The sequence below is a fragment of the Agrilus planipennis genome, unplaced genomic scaffold (genome assembly GCF_000699045.2).
Source record: "Agrilus planipennis isolate EAB-ADULT unplaced genomic scaffold, Apla_2.0 scaffold257, whole genome shotgun sequence".
NCBI classification, from domain to species: domain Eukaryota; kingdom Metazoa; phylum Arthropoda; class Insecta; order Coleoptera; family Buprestidae; genus Agrilus; species Agrilus planipennis.
Window position 1 is genome coordinate 105,625 of NW_020438985.1, and position 18,979 is coordinate 124,603.

The following is an 18,979-nucleotide window of genomic DNA, read 5'->3' on the forward strand; positions in this document are numbered from 1 at the left end:
TTTTTTTTTATTATTTAAAACATCTTTATGAATACACTATATCTGTATATAACTTAAGTACGAAATATGATCAGTAAGTTTTTGTGTTAGTGATATTTATCATAATTGATGCATAAGTCCAGCAAAGTCAAAACAAAACATATAAAAATGGATTCAATAATCGCCTCAAAAATTACTTGAGGATCTACAGAAATATCAAGGTCATCTTCAACTTTATTTCTGATTACGTTGGATTTCATTCTTTTTAATCTCGTCATTTTTTTGAGTTTCACGGAAAGGCATTTTTGAGGGTTCGATTCATGAAATTTATTATTATTATTACTGCCGACTTCAAGAGAATCTGAGTATAAGTTATCGGAAGATTCGCTTTCATCCCGTTCAAATATCGTACTAAAAACTTTTACTGGTTCTGAGTTAGGACTACATCTTCTACTACTAAGTGGTCCAAAGCTTCTTTTTCGTATTTTTATTGTATTAATATCAGTCTCCATTTCATTTTTAAGTGGTTCTCTTTTCACATCATCTGCCATCAACAGAATTCCAGCGTTTTTAACAGTATGGGGACTCCTGTCTTTTCTGACTCTGCCTTTGTTACCAACATAATCTCCACAGCTCATGTTTTTCTCATTATGGGCTTCAGTTTTGTTATTTTCATGGAGTTTCATTTTTGCATTCAACCATTTGTCCACAGAACCACTTTCACTAGGAACTGTTTCAAAATTGCTCTGAGCAATCCAATTAAGGATTCGATTGTAACTTTCCTTGACTTCATCATCACCGAAATATTTCATGTTCAATAAGCCGACAATTTTGATTGAATTTGCCTGATTCTACATATTATACGGTACCCTTCTCCCCAACAAACGTCAAAATGACAGAATAGTGAGATATTGTTTAATACTGCAGTCATATAGTGAAAATACTTTAAAAAAAATAAAAAATTGAATATCAAATACGTCTATTCTATAGCATTTTATCAGATTTCGAATTGTCATAAAATTTTTTGAAAGAATGGACACATCAACACGAGAGTTGCACATTAATTTAATGGAACATGTTTTGTTCTTTACTTTATTCTTCTTGAGCGAGCATAGTCGAAGTAGACTCTCGGCCCCTTCGTTCATGTCAGAAAGCTGAATACAAAAATGCTTTCGAAATTTGCATAGTCCACTCTTACTAGGCACTTACTTCAAATGCATTCAGACATACGTTGGGAGCGTCAAAAGTTCTCGACCTGACATGTTAAAACTTGCTTGGGTGCGACGTTTATATTTATACTCGCAGAAAGTGTAAAGGTTTCTAGTATGTATGTTGACTGTAACGAAAATTTAATATCATAAACTTTCTGACGAAAGGAGGACAAATTCCACAAGAAATTAAGAACGGATTGGAACAATCATATAAAAGAGTGCCAAAAAGGTTCCTTTTAGCGTACGAGTCCTTAGATCGTCCTGGGCGCCCGGCCGATTCGATCATGTCGTTTCAAGATGCTTCGCGACATACGTTGCGATTGAAGATCTTAGCTTCATCCATCATACAACTCGGGTATGACTCCCCCGGACTATTACGTATTCCGTTTCATGACAAAAGCGCTGCGTGGACGCCCTTTTAGCGTCGACGATGACTTGAAAGCTGTACTAACGCAATAGGTACCTTGACTCGAAAGAGCCTGTTCATGATTATAACGGTATAGACAATTGTGATAAGTGAACATAGGGGATGATTACATAGAAAATATTTGGTATAGGTCTAGATGGTGCGGGGGATTGAAAGAGGAGGTCTCCCCCACCACTGTACCATAAAAAGTTCGTGGCGGTCTCACCCCCACAAAAAGTTATGGGGGTTCAAAGTTAGTAAATATGCCAATTTTTATACATTTCTAGGTATGTAAATATTTATAGTCATTCTTAAACAACATTCAAAGGTAAAACTAACGGAAAATTAATATAAAACACTATTTAAATATCTTTATCAATAGGGTAGGTTAGGTTAGGTTATCGGGTTTTGTTCTAGTGACCACCCTCTTTCGATCCCCCACCTCCACCCGCTTGAATATTATTTTTTTATTGAATTTTATTTGAATTGTAGTGTATGAAAATTGTCAAAATAATCAACTTTCAACCCCCATAACTTTTTATGGGGGTAAGACCGCCGAAAAGTTTTTATGGGGTTTTACTCAGATGATCACCCTCTTTCGATCCCCTTTNTATTTCTGTTCTTTTTTATACTCACACTGAGAACTTTTGGCGTTCTCTATATATGTAAAGGGTTTTTCTGCGAAAAATTAGAAGTCAAATGACTTCTAATTTTTAATGTATTTAAAAAACGTTAGCATAATCGCGTGAATATAATTTTATTATGTGTTTCTTTGCTTTCAGAGACGGCTATCGCACTTGCGTCACCTTGCACTATTTCCGTCAAAATAAAAGAATACCGCTATGAACGCCCACGCTTACGTCATGAAGAATGAATCAACGGCCAAGGTAGTCTACTGAACTGTTTCTGCAGATTGCACAACACATATTTTACAGTTTCATCAGACGGGGAAACTTCTAACGTACACGCCGTCACAAACGAAAAATCGTAACATTTCCCAATCATTAAATACGCAAGTTTACCACTGTAATAAAGCTCTCCTAAATTAACGTTAAGTTACTAAAAAATGTATGCCGTTCAATTTTGAAACCTAATTAAACCTCCACGCTATTTACACTTCACTATAAGAAGAAAATTACAATCTGAAACGGAATTTTAAGAAATAGTAATATAATTACGCTCATTTTTTTCCCCCAATTAAAACCGTTCTGACATAATTATTAGTTAAAACCGAAAATCCTTTTAAAGAATTCATCCGATTTCCGTCAAATATAGAAAAAATAAGAAACAAATCAAAATTCCAAATTTCATACAAAAAACGCATGGAAATTATTCATTCATCCTGGAGTTACGATGCCATATACAGCCAAAAGATCCAAACCTGTAGCACACCCCTTTTTATTCGAGGGTTTAAAAACATTTGCAAATATGGGTCACACACACAAACATTACATATTATAAATGATTTCCATCAAATATAGAGAGAATAAAAAACAAATCAAAATTCCAAATTTCATACAAAAAACGCACGGAAATTATTCATTCATCCTGGAGTTACGATGCCATATACAGCCAAAAGATCCAAACCTGTAGCACACCCCTTTTTATTCGAGGGTTTAAAAACATTTGCAAATATGGGTCACACACACAAACATTACATATTATAAATGATTTCCATCAAATATAGAGAGAATAAAAAACAAATCAAAATTCCAAATTTCATACAAAAAACGCACGGAAATTATTCATTCATACTGGAGTTACGATGCCATATACAGCCAAAAGATCCAAACCTGTAGCACACTCCTTTTTCTTAGAGGGTTTAAAAACATTTGCAAATATGGGTCACACACACAAACATTACATATTATAAATAAGATGGTGCTAGCTCTTATGGAGCCTTATCACGTTCTCGTATGGAAATTTCCTGAAATCTCAATGCTTTTGTGTTGACTAAACAGAAGTTTTCCAATATTCTACCTATATCACAAAAAACGCCTGTTACCTCCGAATATATTAAAACAAATAAATACAGTTACAGTCATAAAAACAAATAGAAGATAAATCATTCATTCTCATCGTGACGTACCTCATCACCATCATTATAGGGTCTTCAGTCCTAAGACTGGTTGGACACGCACCTCTACTCTTTCCTAACCTCTGCATTTCCCTAAAACTTAAACATGCCACATCCTTAACACTATTTGTGAATAGTACTATAATCTAGGTCTACCTCTACTCCTCTTAACTCTGCTTCTAATATGTCTTTGATTAGCCCTTTATGCCTGAGAAGGCGTCCTACTATCCCATGTCGCCTACTCTTTATTGACTTCAATAGCGCCTTACATTCCCCTACTTCTACAGGTATTTTATGTATTTAAATTTGTCTTAGCCACAACAATAGATTACGGAAAATAAATGATTTAATTGAAAACTTCATTCAACAAATTATATAACAGGTAGAAAAGAAGCTACAGTTTGAAACTTTTATGCTGAAGACCCAGAAAGTCCTTCGAACAACTTCAACTTTTAATTAATAAACAAAAGGTACGTACCACGTCGTGTTTTCCCTACAAATACAAAAAAAAAGAAATGTTTGTGGGAGTTTTAGTTTAGACAAACAATTAACTTCTCAAGTTCATTACAATGTTTGCATAAAATGCCTTTATAAAAACTCGAGAATTTCTTCTTCTTCAACGTCAGTCGTTGGTAACGTTTTGTAATTCTGTTTAAGTTTTATCACTTGTTTGTTTATGTTATTTATACAATCCTGAGGGAACATTAATTTAGACTAACTAAGTAAGAATACAAAACGTGAACAAGCTCGCGTTATTTCATTGTAAACGACATCGTAAGTGGCACGAAACTCATCTAGATACTTAATAATTTAAATACACTGACCTATAAAAACCGACTTCAATACTTGCCTATATGACACACAAACAAAAAAGTTACAAAGATCTGACCGAAATAACGAAGTTCGGTTAATTTCTCTGACTATTTTTTTATCATCCTCTACTTTTCCACCCCCTACAAATCACCCTTGAGATATAACACATCAAAAATAAATTAATTTAATTAGCGAAGAAATCGCGTTACATTTCTGAAGTCGGTTACACTTTCGTCTAAATCTTGATTTACTTATTAAAGAGCTGATTTCTGTATGATTTTTTTATTTTTTAGTTGTAATCCTCAATACTGAAAACAATCCCGGAATTGACTACATATAAGTAATCCTGAAATTCCGGGATTAGAAACAAGGACATGGATTGAATTCTTCACCGAATGTTCAAAAAGAATTTAGGTATTAGATACTTTAAAATTATCGATTCGTTTAAAATTACTTCATGCATACATAATCGTTTCATTATCTATTAAAACTAGAACACTAAATCATTAAATTCAATACATGCCCTTGATGAAGAGATATAAAATTCCGCATGGTGCCATTTTAAAAACAATAAATGTAACTGGGATATTTTTTATAACAAAATTGGTAATTCAGTCTCCATAAAACAGAAGAAATGGACCATGAAAACGTTATCAACCGTCATAAAACATAAAAACGATAAGACCTGGATCGCGATTTCGAACTTATTGGAATGTGATTCGCACTATCGATCCTGCATTCAGATTAAATTGTCTCGCCACACTTTACTAAAATCCAGACAATTCTGTCTTGACCTAATAGATTATTTTCTCTAGAAAATGGCGGACCACGATCTAATGTTGTCGAGATGTAGTGTGTTAAAACATATTAAATTAGTTCTCATCAGGAAATCAAGGGAAATTTAATGTTAATTGCCTAAGTTCATAGTGCCTGATAAAAGGTCCTTACAAAGGGTACGTACTTGTCAAACTGGATGTTATACGACGAAGCTTTAAGGATAATTTTTCAAACATATTGTCAGTTACTACAATGAACAAAAAACATATATATATTTAAAATATAAGGATATGCTATTGTCACTTACTTAAAATATACTTATAATGTGTATCTACGTATGTTCTCGATAAAAGAACTTAAAAAATTGTTTCACTCTTTCAGCTTATATAATTGGTAATTATGGCGTTGTTTTCAAGTATCCATTCGTTCAATACCGTTTTAGACTAAAAATATATAAATAATTTTAGAATAAAACACGTTGCTTATTGTTACACAATTTTACATTACGACGCGACGATATAAAATTTTATTGTTAGAAACACTCGCAGACAGCCACAATGATTTGTCTGCTGGTGACACTTATGAATATGTAATTATTTTTTCAATTTTATTCAGAAAACCTATATAGGTAAGGCAAAACGTTCACCCAACATAGAAATTGTAAATTTATTTATCGACAATATCATTGTCAAAAACATTCATTCATTGATTCTCTGAAAATTGTCAAAAACATTCGTAAAAGCCTAATACCGCTTTTAAAAGCTTTAAATTACATTAACTGGACTCGCACGTATGGATTTATTACTATGAAAATATGACTGAATACAGATTTTCTTGCACCACATCGCATTTTTCAAAAGATGATTAATGTAACAGAATAACCTTATTGGACACTACATTCGCCATTAGTGTATACTAATATCGAGTTAAAAATCGAACATAAACCTTCTATTACATGCAATTTCGGAAAAACACTATGTGGTAGAGGAAAATTCGTACAAATACTTTCAGCAATCTTTTCATATAAATAATAACGTAAAATACGACCCCAAAAATCTGTTAAGGAGTTTTTTCTGTTGAAAAGTTTTTGAGAGTTCGGTTAGTTTTTTTAGCGAACCAGGAGATAATTTGAGATGGACACGGTTGAAATTGTATTTCCGTTAGTGTCGATAAATAACGGGTAGTTTCCATGTTCGATGAACGTTTTGCTTTACCTGTATGTTGCAGTACATGTTCACTGGCTCGTACTCTAATATTTTGCAAAGCAATTGATAGAATTTATACTGACATATGTATATATATCCTTTTCAGGCTTACACAACGTGAGTAATAACGGAATTCCGCGTTAAAATTTGTGAAACATGTGTCTCTAACCGTGTCAGATATTTAATAAGCCGATGATTAATTGCAGATTGAGACGCTTTATAGCGAACATAATGCTTAACAGACACAATACAGGTACATAGAAAGTACATTTCAAAAGAAAAAAGAGATCCAAATCGTTTTTTAATATCTTCTTAATTAGCAATTTAACCAAAATAAATTGACTTGAGGAAGTATTGATAATTTAAAGATATAATAAATGAAAAGGAAATTGAAGTAAGTTTGTTTTATTAATGCGTTCTGTTAATGTGTACGAATATTTTTCAAACAATGGAAAAACATGCAAATCGTTTTGTTATGGTTCGCGCCAATTAGGAAGCCATAAAACGTGCTAATTGGAATTTCTATCAGGTGCCTAATTAACAATTACGAAGATGCTGTGAAATTCCATAATACTTAAATGAGACTGAAAAAGTTTTTAAACCAGCTGAATAAGATCACATAAAATTTTCCGAAGACGCCCTAATAACAATATCATTCTAACAACATTTTAGTATTTCATCAAGAGGGCCAAAAGAAACACGTGTGTCAAAGGCATTGCAAATAAAATTTGCTCGACATATCAACTGCCAACTAGCGTCTATTTTTGCATTTGAAAATAATAGATGTCAAGGACGGTCTAACCCGACGTAACAAGCGTAATTAGAAAATGTTTCGTTAACATACGCACATTGTATGATAACACCAATTCATACACTCATACTTGCCCTATAAGACAATGCCTTAAACGAAGTCATTAAAAAAGCTGCAGCTAAGATACTGATAGGTATTTTTTATCAGTATTAGTGATTAAAACTACTGGTTAAAAATGTTTGTAAATGTAAAGAACAGACAGTTAGATATTTACCATACAAAACACTAATAAGAATAATGGTATTAACGACTCAAGCACTCGTTTGAACTGGTTTTCATTACTAATTATTTAGACTTAAAATAAAGATGACCACCAATATAATTGTTTTTATCTCTACTTTTATAATAATATAATAAGATCACAGATATCTCTTTAAAACTGAATCACGAAACCACAAACTTGAATCCGAAGTGAAATACTTCATTGTTTCCACAGTTTTTGCAAATATTTGATAAAATTTTCAATATATACAAACGAAGCTACAAGCTAGACAGTGCATGGTATGTAATTCTTCAAAAGTTTTTTCTAATGAAAATGAAATTTGCTGATAAAAAACGCCTCTGTGTAAAAGTAAATTAAATACGAAATTTAAACATCGGAATTTAACTGCTGAATACAATCTATTTCTGCAGCACTAACGTCATTTTGACTGACACAAGCCAGTGCCAAAATCGATTGTACAATATTCTTACGAGTACGGAAATATTGCATTTTTATCTCGGCCACATCTTTCAATCAAATACAAAATAGGCAACGACTAAGACTAGTCTTTTGGCGTAACAAAATAAGTAAAATATTTCATCAAGTAAACCTTAAGTCAATCAATTATAATAGTAATTTGATAAAGGATTAAATAATTAAATATCACGTAATGAATGTAATGACGAATTATGAATAAAGATGTATTTATTTTTAATAAAGCAATAAATTTAATTTTGTGACATTAGTATCGGTTCCCCTTCAATATTAAGATAACCAAGGCGGGGGTTATCAATGCTAATACATATGTAATAAAATCGCACAACGAGGTTTCATACCTACGCAAATTGCACTTCTTTATCACAATTAAAAGACAATCTTTATGAAGTGATAATCCAGTATCAGACTAGAAGACGCATTTGCAAAATCTTAATTATTTTTAAAACAAGACATTCAAGAAACCTTTGTTACTAATCTATCTGCTATAAAGCACAATTCTCAAAATACATATTCCATATTCTTTCAATTTCAGGACACTATACACAAATTCATGAAAACATTGGGATATATGTACAAGACACACATTAATTGTCGCAAAGAACTTTGTCCATTCTTTGCAATTTTAAACATTTTCCTTTACTGTTTTTCAAAACTTTTAAAATTCTTCTCAAAATAAAAACGAATTGTTTAATTTCCTAAACAAACAGTAGTCAAATTTTAATTATTTGATAGCATGTATACTTTAATGAAATCCTACACCCAAGTCCAAGTCGGGTCAAATTTAATTTTTAATGTACCTAAGTAATAAGAATATAAATTCAATAGTACCGTGCAAGATTTAACAACCCCTTTACAGTTATACGCACATCCTTTTCCATTATTTCCTCATTATTTTTATAGGCACCTCATATAACTAATTACTCAATACATTAGTTTATTACGAGCCGGTCCCGCAAATAAAATTCAGATGTAGAATCACGAAAGCACCAAGAACTATTAGCCTAGATGAATTTAATTTTTACGACAACGCATAAATCACGCAATCAATCAAGTAAATGTCGTTCAACTATTAAGTTCACATAAATGGAGCAATAAAAATACATGCGGCGTCTATCGCTACAAATCTACATATAAATTGAATACGATTAATATCCAAATAGAGGAAATGTATCGCCATCTGGTGAATATTTTCTGGTACCGAAGTATTTCAAACGTTAGATAAGCCCTTATTAATTATAAATGTATTTTAGTTTATCTCACTGATGTTGAGATTGATTTGAAGACGCAAACCAACAAATTACACGTTCTGAATATAATTACACAATATTTATGCACATTTTCAGTTACGTATTTACTTCGCTAATACGCACCGCCAAAATATGTACAAGTATATTACAGGTACATATAAATGATATTTCGTGAATTTATCAAATAAAAAACAAGTTATTTGCACTTACCTTTGTATAATCCTATGTAAACATGCATAATTTTCTTTGTTCATAATAATAAAACTCGATAAAGCATTATCGTTACGAACATAATTCGAAAATGCAAAGAAAAATCCATTTTTCTTTGATAAATAAAATATAGTCTAAGTAAAAACGAGAGTCGCAAGACGATATCGTAATTAATTACACCACACAACTAATTACCGGTTTGTGAACAATCAGGTAAGTACGCTAATTATTAAAAATAAATTGCAATTTGCCTAGGTAAAACATGCAAAAATTGCAAATCAAAATTATATTCCTATACTTTTCTAACCGAGCACAACAAAGTTATCTAAAAAATGCAATCAATATTTTTTGTACAAAATGATAATTTATTGTTTCAAATTATTTAAAAGATGAATTTAATAGATAGGTATAAAAAGCAATGAATTTTGAATACTAAATGTAGTAGTATATTTCGAAACATTTTCATATCTCAATTTTTCTATTTAATTTTTTGGAATGTCTAATTTTAAACTTTATTTTACCTACTTAACATTTTATTACTGCTTCTCAAGCAATGTTTTCAAAGCGCCACTATTATGATTTAATTTCATGCTCGTGTTATCATTATCAAAAACACTTTCGATGTTTACGAGCGAATTCTTTTTGCGACCGTACTTTTATACGTTCTGACGCACATCTTGATGTGCGAGACATGCGGAGCTTTTACCATTTATCATGTTTAAATAACGAAAAAGAAAAGCAAATCCACTTACCTTATCACGTAGTTGACGCACACGACGCTCTGAGGTTTCTGCAGTTTATCATGAATCAGGGTGGCTTGGGTTAATACCCACACGTAACCGCCGGTTTTCGCCAAAAATCTGTATCTGCTGGTTTCACACTGACCTTTCGAAAATACTGTAACAAAAAGACATTATCAATAGTAAAAATTGTTAAAACTAAAAACTAAAAAAGAAATATAAAAAACTAATTACTGACACTTACAATTAGCCCCTTATGGTCGGGGGTACATCACACACGGGCGGAAAATTACAATTTGTATTCAAAGGCGCAAGTTTTTCTCTATAAACTTAATATTTTGACGACTATAATTTAACGCTGCACATTGTCGCTTTTGTGAAGTTCCGACAAGTTGCAAAAACGGATGTGAAAATGGGTGCGGAACTTCCGCAATTACGAAAATGAAAAAAGAAGTTTGTATGAGTAAAGAGAGGTAGAGGAAGACCTAAATTAAAATACTGTTAACTTTCGAGAAATGTAAAGATTACATCAGGACCGAAAATATTTTAAGTACGGAAACAGAAATGTAAATATAAATTTAATAGTTACTGTTTATATTTCACCACTGCTAAAAAATAGTTTTATACATATTCGAAGGATGTAGGACAGTGGCGTAAATGGGGTATGGAAGTAGGGGCGGTACGGCGGCACATTACCGCCACACAGGGCGGCAAAAGCTGTTTGTCCCGAGCGAGTGTTATCGGAAGTATATAAAAGTTAAGCGGTGATGTTTGAATCGCTATATGATGTCCGTCCTGGGCTACTACTAACGCTAGTTACACCACTGGTTTAGAGCAGCATTTTGTAATAATTATTATGAAATACAACATAAAAACGGACTCGTTGACTTTCGTTCCCATTATTATACTACGAATTTCATCTATAAAATAGATTTAATCGACCACAATGCTTGCTAATGTTTTCCTTTTCCGAATATATTGCCAAAAACTGTAGTAATAAACGTCACACGGACTTTTTACGATTTCCAACCCCCAAACGTCAAACTCTTTTTCTTCGGGATAATATTTTTCGTACAATTGCAGGGGTCTAATGGAATATCAATAGGTCACGCAGCACATGTGGATCATCGATTCCGATAACTATTCTACATTACTTGAAGAAACTCCAGAAAGTTGAATTCTGGCGATAGGCCGAAGCAGGTTTTATTAGGATTGAACAGAATGTGGTAGCAACAACGAGATAAAAATACTTTAATGGTTTTAAAGATAGATCTCCTCTAAAATCTATAGGTGCCAAACTTGTATAACTTCGTAGAAGATTTATACAAGTATATTTTTTTTTCTTTAAACCACGCTTTCAATCATACTTTACAGTATCTTTCATGTACTGTAAAAATAATGGATTCTTACTTAAAAAACGCTAAGAATTTACGCTAGAGATAATTTACAACATTACGTGAAATAAATAACCCATAGCGTTATTTACGATTTTCTTCACATTAAATTCTAAAATTGTTTTTAAGCCTTTTTAAAATGGCAGTTATTGCCACGGAATTTCTGAAAATAATTTTTTTATGTAATATGTAGAACATTTAACGCTTTGTGGAATTTTAGAAACACCTGTTGTGTACATAATACAACGTAAACTAAACAGAAATATCACTGTATTCTTCAGAAGTAAACAAGAGACACAATGGATTACGGAACTCACATCAGGTTTATCAAAAAATATGGTATGTACCTAGTATGAAATTTAATCTACGCGTACGAGTTATTAAAATTCATGAACACTAGAAAATTATAGGCATCTCCTAGATTTACCCAAAAAGGTGCAGAACGACCAAATTTTCGAATGGCAAATCGTAAATATTAGAAACGTCCTCGATAAGGGTTCGCGTGTGCCTCTGGCAGTTTTATTACGCAAGGGGCTTTCGCTAAAACGACCATCAAGAATTACTACCAAGTACGGCGACCGAAACGAAAACGAAATTCATCGAGATTATCATATGGGGTGGATGACCCAAATGTGCATTACATATATTTAACCAGAGATGCCCAATTGAAATGTCTTGAATGTCAAGGCAGAATTTCCGACCTTAAATTTATTGTTTGCCAATTTGTACTAAGAACATTCAATGAATATCTTTAATTTTTATTCTGACATCTCCATTTACTGAAAATTTATTGTGGCATGAAGACTACATTAGAGTGCGCATTTGGGGCTTGGTCAGGTCAATTTTCGTTAAAAGCATACACTTTTATTAATTAGAAGATTGTCAAAAGTGTATATTTGGAGTACGGCTCTGTACTGGTGAAATCAAAATACCATGGATAGAAAAAGTTAGAAATGAGGATGTTCTGAATAAAAGGTAGGTGATTTTTGAGACACGACATATATTAAAGAACGTAACCACACTATGCGACCCGTTTGGGGAGGGGGTCTTCAAAAATACCATGCTTGATCACAGGGTGGGTGGGGGGCTTACGTTTTAGTCACGTAGTCAATACCCTCTAAGGAAACTTCGCACATTTCGAACTATACTCAAAACTCTCTGTTTGCAAAAAACTGATTTAAAACCACATTTATGAATTACTACTAGAAAACTATAGGGAGTGATGAGTCTTGGTATACACTACAAGTGGTCATCGAGAGGGGAAGGGAGGGTAAAAATATAAAAAGTGGGTCACGTAGTATGGGTACGCTCCCTTAGAAGCCGAAACACGAGTACAGAGGCAGAGGAAGAAAAGTTCTGACAGGCAACCCTTGTGATGAAAGCAGCAAAACTGCATTCATATATTATTTACATTCAGATACTAATACATGTGTGGTACTGTGTCGACAAGAATTATTATTTTCAATCACTGTTTTGCCAAATACAAATTACTTTTTTTATTATCGCATTCGTTACAAATATTTTGTGCTAAATACAAAAATACTTTTTGGCATCATAAAATAACACCTGCTAGATGCTAACGTTTAATTTTTATTACTATTTTCTCAAAACCGGTATGGAATTTAGGGAAAAGCATTTATTTTGCCATCTAAAAACGACGCGAAGCATGTTGTTGGCGCCTTTAAGGGTTAAAGAACCGTATTTTTAGTATATATTATAAAGGAAACGTGTGGTTATGATAGATGCGATGTTTTCTTTTGGTACGATTCAGCGATGTGGAACGGTGCCAAATGTCTCTCGCTCTCTTTTCGACAAAACGAGATAATTAAAAGTTTTTTNAGTCATCAGACGTACGGGCAGAAAGGATTTCTTTGAACTCCTCATGATCACAAGGGTGACTATATTCGTATAAATTCTGCCCCATGAGATCAACCTGCAATTAACAATAAACATAAATAAAAACCGAAAGTTAAATAAGTTTTGTAATGTAAATTAAACGATGTTTCAATTTTAATTCTTGTGGAATACATATATGTAGTACAAAACTCTAATATAAATATAATGTTATTTTTAGTTTAGCTAATAAAGGTTCAAATATGTATTTAAGAACACCCGGAGAATCCCCATTTCAAATGCTAATCATTTTGGTAAGGAACCACCAAAAGCTTTCATAATTAAAGGTAAAATGTACCCATTTATCGTGTTTTGTTAACTTTTAAGTAAACAATAGGCTCTATCTCAATGGGGTAGTGACAAAATTCAGATACAATTTGATAAAACCAGATAGTTGTACCTTAATAAAGTTTATCAAGTCTGCTATACATCTATATATTCTTGAATATTGAATAGACGTCAATCACAATACACCCTGTATATGCTTAATGGTGAACAAAATAATAAACTTGTTTTATTTCTATTCAGTGAAATGGCTGGCGCCATCTGTTGCTATGAAACCAGCAACTGCTTTGTAAAGCTTCACGTAATAAGGTTGTCCATACCTCACGGCTTACGTTCGGCAACAGATGGTGCCACTTACAGGATACTTTTATAAAATTAATAACGAGCGGGAATTTACAAATATTACACGAATTAAATATATTAAGACTTGCAAAAGCAAAAGAAACCATTTTCACAGAATATTAAAATAAATTGAAGTCCAATATAACTATTTATCAATAGTTATAGTCAAAACGGCTTTCATTGCATTCCAGTTAATCATACTCTCCAAATACATCAAAAAGGGAATATACTACTAATTTTGGATAAACAGATTCCCGTTTTGTGATATTTACAATTAACGGCAACAACATTAAGAATAACGATAATGAAAGGTACTTTTCTAGTTTTTGGCAACCCCAAGCAAGTACAATGGCAATAAACAACTTATTACGAGAAAGAATTAATCATTGATAATTCTCGAAAATAATGGATTCTTACTTAAAAAACGCTATAGAATTTACGCTAGGGATAATTTACAACATTACGTGAAATAAATAACCCATAGCGTTATTTACGATTTTCTTCACATTAAATTCTAAAATTGTTTTTAAGCCTTTTTAAAATGGCAGTTANAAACACGTTGCTTATTGTTACACAATTTTACATTACGACGCGACGATATAAAATTTTATTGTTAGAAACACTCGCAGACAGCCACAATGATTTGTCTGCTGGTGACACTTATGAATATGTAATTATTTTTTCAATTTTATTCAGAAAACCTATATAGGTAAGGCAAAACGTTCACCCAACATAGAAATTGTAAATTTATTTATCGACAATATCATTGTCAAAAACATTCATTCATTGATTCTCTGAAAATTGTCAAAAACATTCGTAAAAGCCTAATACCGCTTTTAAAAGCTTTAAATTACATTAACTGGACTCGCACGTATGGATTTATTACTATGAAAATATGACTGAATACAGATTTTCTTGCACCACATCGCATTTTTCAAAAGATGATTAATGTAACAGAATAACCTTATTGGACACTACATTCGCCATTAGTGTATACTAATATCGAGTTAAAAATCGAACATAAACCTTCTATTACATGCAATTTCGGAAAAACACTATGTGGTAGAGGAAAATTCGTACAAATACTTTCAGCAATCTTTTCATATAAATAATAACGTAAAATACGACCCCAAAAATCTGTTAAGGAGTTTTTTCTGTTGAAAAGTTTTTGAGAGTTCGGTTAGTTTTTTTAGCGAACCAGGAGATAATTTGAGATGGACACGGTTGAAATTGTATTTCCGTTAGTGTCGATAAATAACGGGTAGTTTCCATGTTCGATGAACATTTTGCTTTACCTGTATGTTGCAGTACATGTTCACTGGCTCGTACTCTAATATTTTGCAAAGCAATTGATAGAATTTATACTGACATATGTATATATATCCTTTTCAGGCTTACACAACGTGAGTAATAACGGAATTCCGCGTTAAAATTTGTGAAACATGTGTCTCTAACCGTGTCAGATATTTAATAAGCCGATGATTAATTGCAGATTGAGACGCTTTATAGCGAACATAATGCTTAACAGACACAATACAGGTACATAGAAAGTACATTTCAAAAGAAAAAAGAGATCCAAATCGTTTTTTAATATCTTCTTAATTAGCAATTTAACCAAAATAAATTGACTTGAGGAAGTATTGATAATTTAAAGATATAATAAATGAAAAGGAAATTGAAGTAAGTTTGTTTTATTAATGCGTTCTGTTAATGTGTACGAATATTTTTCAAACAATGGAAAAACATGCAAATCGTTTTGTTATGGTTCGCGCCAATTAGGAAGCCATAAAACGTGCTAATTGGAATTTCTATCAGGTGCCTAATTAACAATTACGAAGATGCTGTGAAATTCCATAATACTTAAATGAGACTGAAAAAGTTTTTAAACCAGCTGAATAAGATCACATAAAATTTTCCGAAGACGCCCTAATAACAATATCATTCTAACAACATTTTAGTATTTCATCAAGAGGGCCAAAAGAAACACGTGTGTCAAAGGCATTGCAAATAAAATTTGCTCGACATATCAACGGCCAACTAGCGTCTATTTTTGCATTTGAAAATAATAGATGTCAAGGACGGTCTAACCCGACGTAACAAGCGTAATTAGAAAATGTTTCGTTAACATACGCACATTGTATGATAACACCAATTCATACACTCATACTTGCCCTATAAGACAATGCCTTAAACGAAGTCATTAAAAAAGCTGCAGCTAAGATACTGATAGGTATTTTTTATCAGTATTAGTGATTAAAACTACTGGTTAAAAATGTTTGTAAATGTAAAGAACAGACAGTTAGATATTTACCATACAAAACACTAATAAGAATAATGGTATTAACGACTCAAGCACTCGTTTGAACTGGTTTTCATTACTAATTATTTAGACTTAAAATAAAGATGACCACCAATATAATTGTTTTTATCTCTACTTTTATAATAATATAATAAGATCACAGATATCTCTTTAAAACTGAATCACGAAACCACAAACTTGAATCCGAAGTGAAATACTTCATTGTTTCCACAGTTTTTGCAAATATTTGATAAAATTTTCAATATATACAAACGAAGCTACAAGCTAGACAGTGCATGGTATGTAATTCTTCAAAAGTTTTTTCTAATGAAAATGAAATTTGCTGATAAAAAACGCCTCTGTGTAAAAGTAAATTAAATACGAAATTTAAACATCGGAATTTAACTGCTGAATACAATCTATTTCTGCAGCACTAACGTCATTTTGACTGACACAAGCCAGTGCCAAAATCGATTGTACAATATTCTTACGAGTACGGAAATATTGCATTTTTATCTCGGCCACATCTTTCAATCAAATACAAAATAGGCAACGACTAAGACTAGTCTTTTGGCGTAACAAAATAAGTAAAATATTTCATCAAGTAAACCTTAAGTCAATCAATTATAATAGTAATTTGATAAAGGATTAAATAATTAAATATCACGTAATGAATGTAATGACGAATTATGAATAAAGATGTATTTATTTTTAATAAAGCAATAAATTTAATTTTGTGACATTAGTATCGGTTCCCCTTCAATATTAAGATAACCAAGGCGGGGGTTATCAATGCTAATACATATGTAATAAAATCGCACAACGAGGTTTCATACCTACGCAAATTGCACTTCTTTATCACAATTAAAAGACAATCTTTATGAAGTGATAATCCAGTATCAGACTAGAAGACGCATTTGCAAAATCTTAATTATTTTTAAAACAAGACATTCAAGAAACCTTTGTTACTAATCTATCTGCTATAAAGCACAATTCTCAAAATACATATTCCATATTCTTTCAATTTCAGGACACTATACACAAATTCATGAAAACATTGGGATATATGTACAAGACACACATTAATTGTCGCAAGTACTTTGTCCATTCTTTGCAATTTTAAACATTTTCCTTTACTGTTTTTCAAAACTTTTAAAATTCTTCTCAAAATAAAAACGAATTGTTTAATTTCCTAAACAAACAGTAGTTAAATTTTAATTATTTGATAGCATGTATACTTTAATGAAATCCTACACCCAAGTCCAAGTCGGGTCAAATTTAATTTTTAATGTACCTAAGTAATAAGAATATAAATTCAATAGTACCGTGCAAGATTTAACAACCCCTTTACAGTTATACGCACATCCTTTTCCATTATTTCCTCATTATTTTTATAGGCACCTCATATAACTAATTACTCAATACATTAGTTTATTACGAGCCGGTCCCGCAAATAAAATTCAGATGTAGAATCACGAAAGCACCAAGAACTATTAGCCTAGATGAATTTAATTTTTACGACAACGCATAAATCACGCAATCAATCAAGTAAATGTCGTTCAACTATTAAGTTCACATAAATGGAGCAATAAAAATACATGCGGCGTCTATCGCTACAAATCTACATATAAATTGAATACGATTAATATCCAAATAGAGGAAATGTATCGCCATCTGGTGAATATTTTCTGGTACCGAAGTATTTCAAACGTTAGATAAGCCCTTATTAATTATAAATGTATTTTAGTTTATCTCACTGATGTTGAGATTGATTTGAAGACGCAAACCAACAAATTACACGTTCTGAATATAATTACACAATATTTATGCACATTTTCAGTTACGTATTTACTTCGCTAATACGCACCGCCAAAATATGTACAAGTATATTACAGGTACATATAAATGATATTTCGTGAATTTATCAAATAAAAAACAAGTTATTTGCACTTACCTTTGTATAATCCTATGTAAACATGCATAATTTTCTTTGTTCATAATAATAAAACTCGATAAAGCATTATCGTTACGAACATAATTCGAAAATGCAAAGAAAAATCCATTTTTCTTTGATAAATAAAATATAGTCTAAGTAAAAACGAGAGTCGCAAGACGATATCGTAATTAATTACACCACACAACTAATTACCGGTTTGTGAACAATCAGGTAAGTACGCTAATTATTAAAAATAAATTGCAATTTGCCTAGGTAAAACATGCAAAAATTGCAAATCAAAATTATATTCCTATACTTTTCTAACCGAGCACAACAAAGTTATCTAAAAAATGCAATCAATATTTTTTGTACAAAATGATAATTTATTGTTTCAAATTATTTAAAAGATGAATTTAATAGATAGGTATAAAAAGCAATGAATTTTGAATACTAAATGTAGTAGTATATTTCGAAACATTTTCATATCTCAATTTTTCTATTCAATTTTTTGGAATGTCTAATTTTAAACTTTATTTTACCTACTTAACATTTTATTACTGCTTCTCAAGCAATGTTTTCAAAGCGCCACTATTATGATTTAATTTCATGCTCGTGTTATCATTATCAAAAACACTTTCGATGTTTACGAGCGAA

At 31.8% G+C, this 18,979-nt stretch overlaps 1 protein-coding gene and 1 long non-coding RNA gene across 2 annotated transcripts in view; one reads left to right on the forward strand and one right to left on the reverse strand.

The window, feature by feature from the left end:
- Nucleotides 1-8,627, forward strand: part of LOC112904748 — a 28,150-nt gene extending 19,523 nt beyond the window's left edge. Inside the window, exons 2-3 of the long non-coding RNA XR_003231324.1 lie at nt 2,379-2,483; nt 4,780-8,627. This is a non-coding gene — a long non-coding RNA (uncharacterized LOC112904748). The remainder of the gene's footprint in view (nt 1-2,378; nt 2,484-4,779) is intronic.
- The window catches only part of LOC112903888 (hypoxia-inducible factor 1-alpha-like), a 57,466-nt gene extending 42,063 nt beyond the window's left edge, over nt 1-15,403 (reverse strand). Inside the window, exons 1-3 of the mRNA XM_025975617.1 lie at nt 15,386-15,403; nt 13,425-13,503; nt 10,189-10,333 (exon numbers count right to left, since the gene is read on the reverse strand). Coding sequence (XP_025831402.1) covers nt 10,189-10,333; nt 13,425-13,503; nt 15,386-15,403 — 242 coding nt within the window. The remainder of the gene's footprint in view (nt 1-10,188; nt 10,334-13,424; nt 13,504-15,385) is intronic.
- Nucleotides 15,404-18,979: the final 3,576 nt, after the last annotated feature.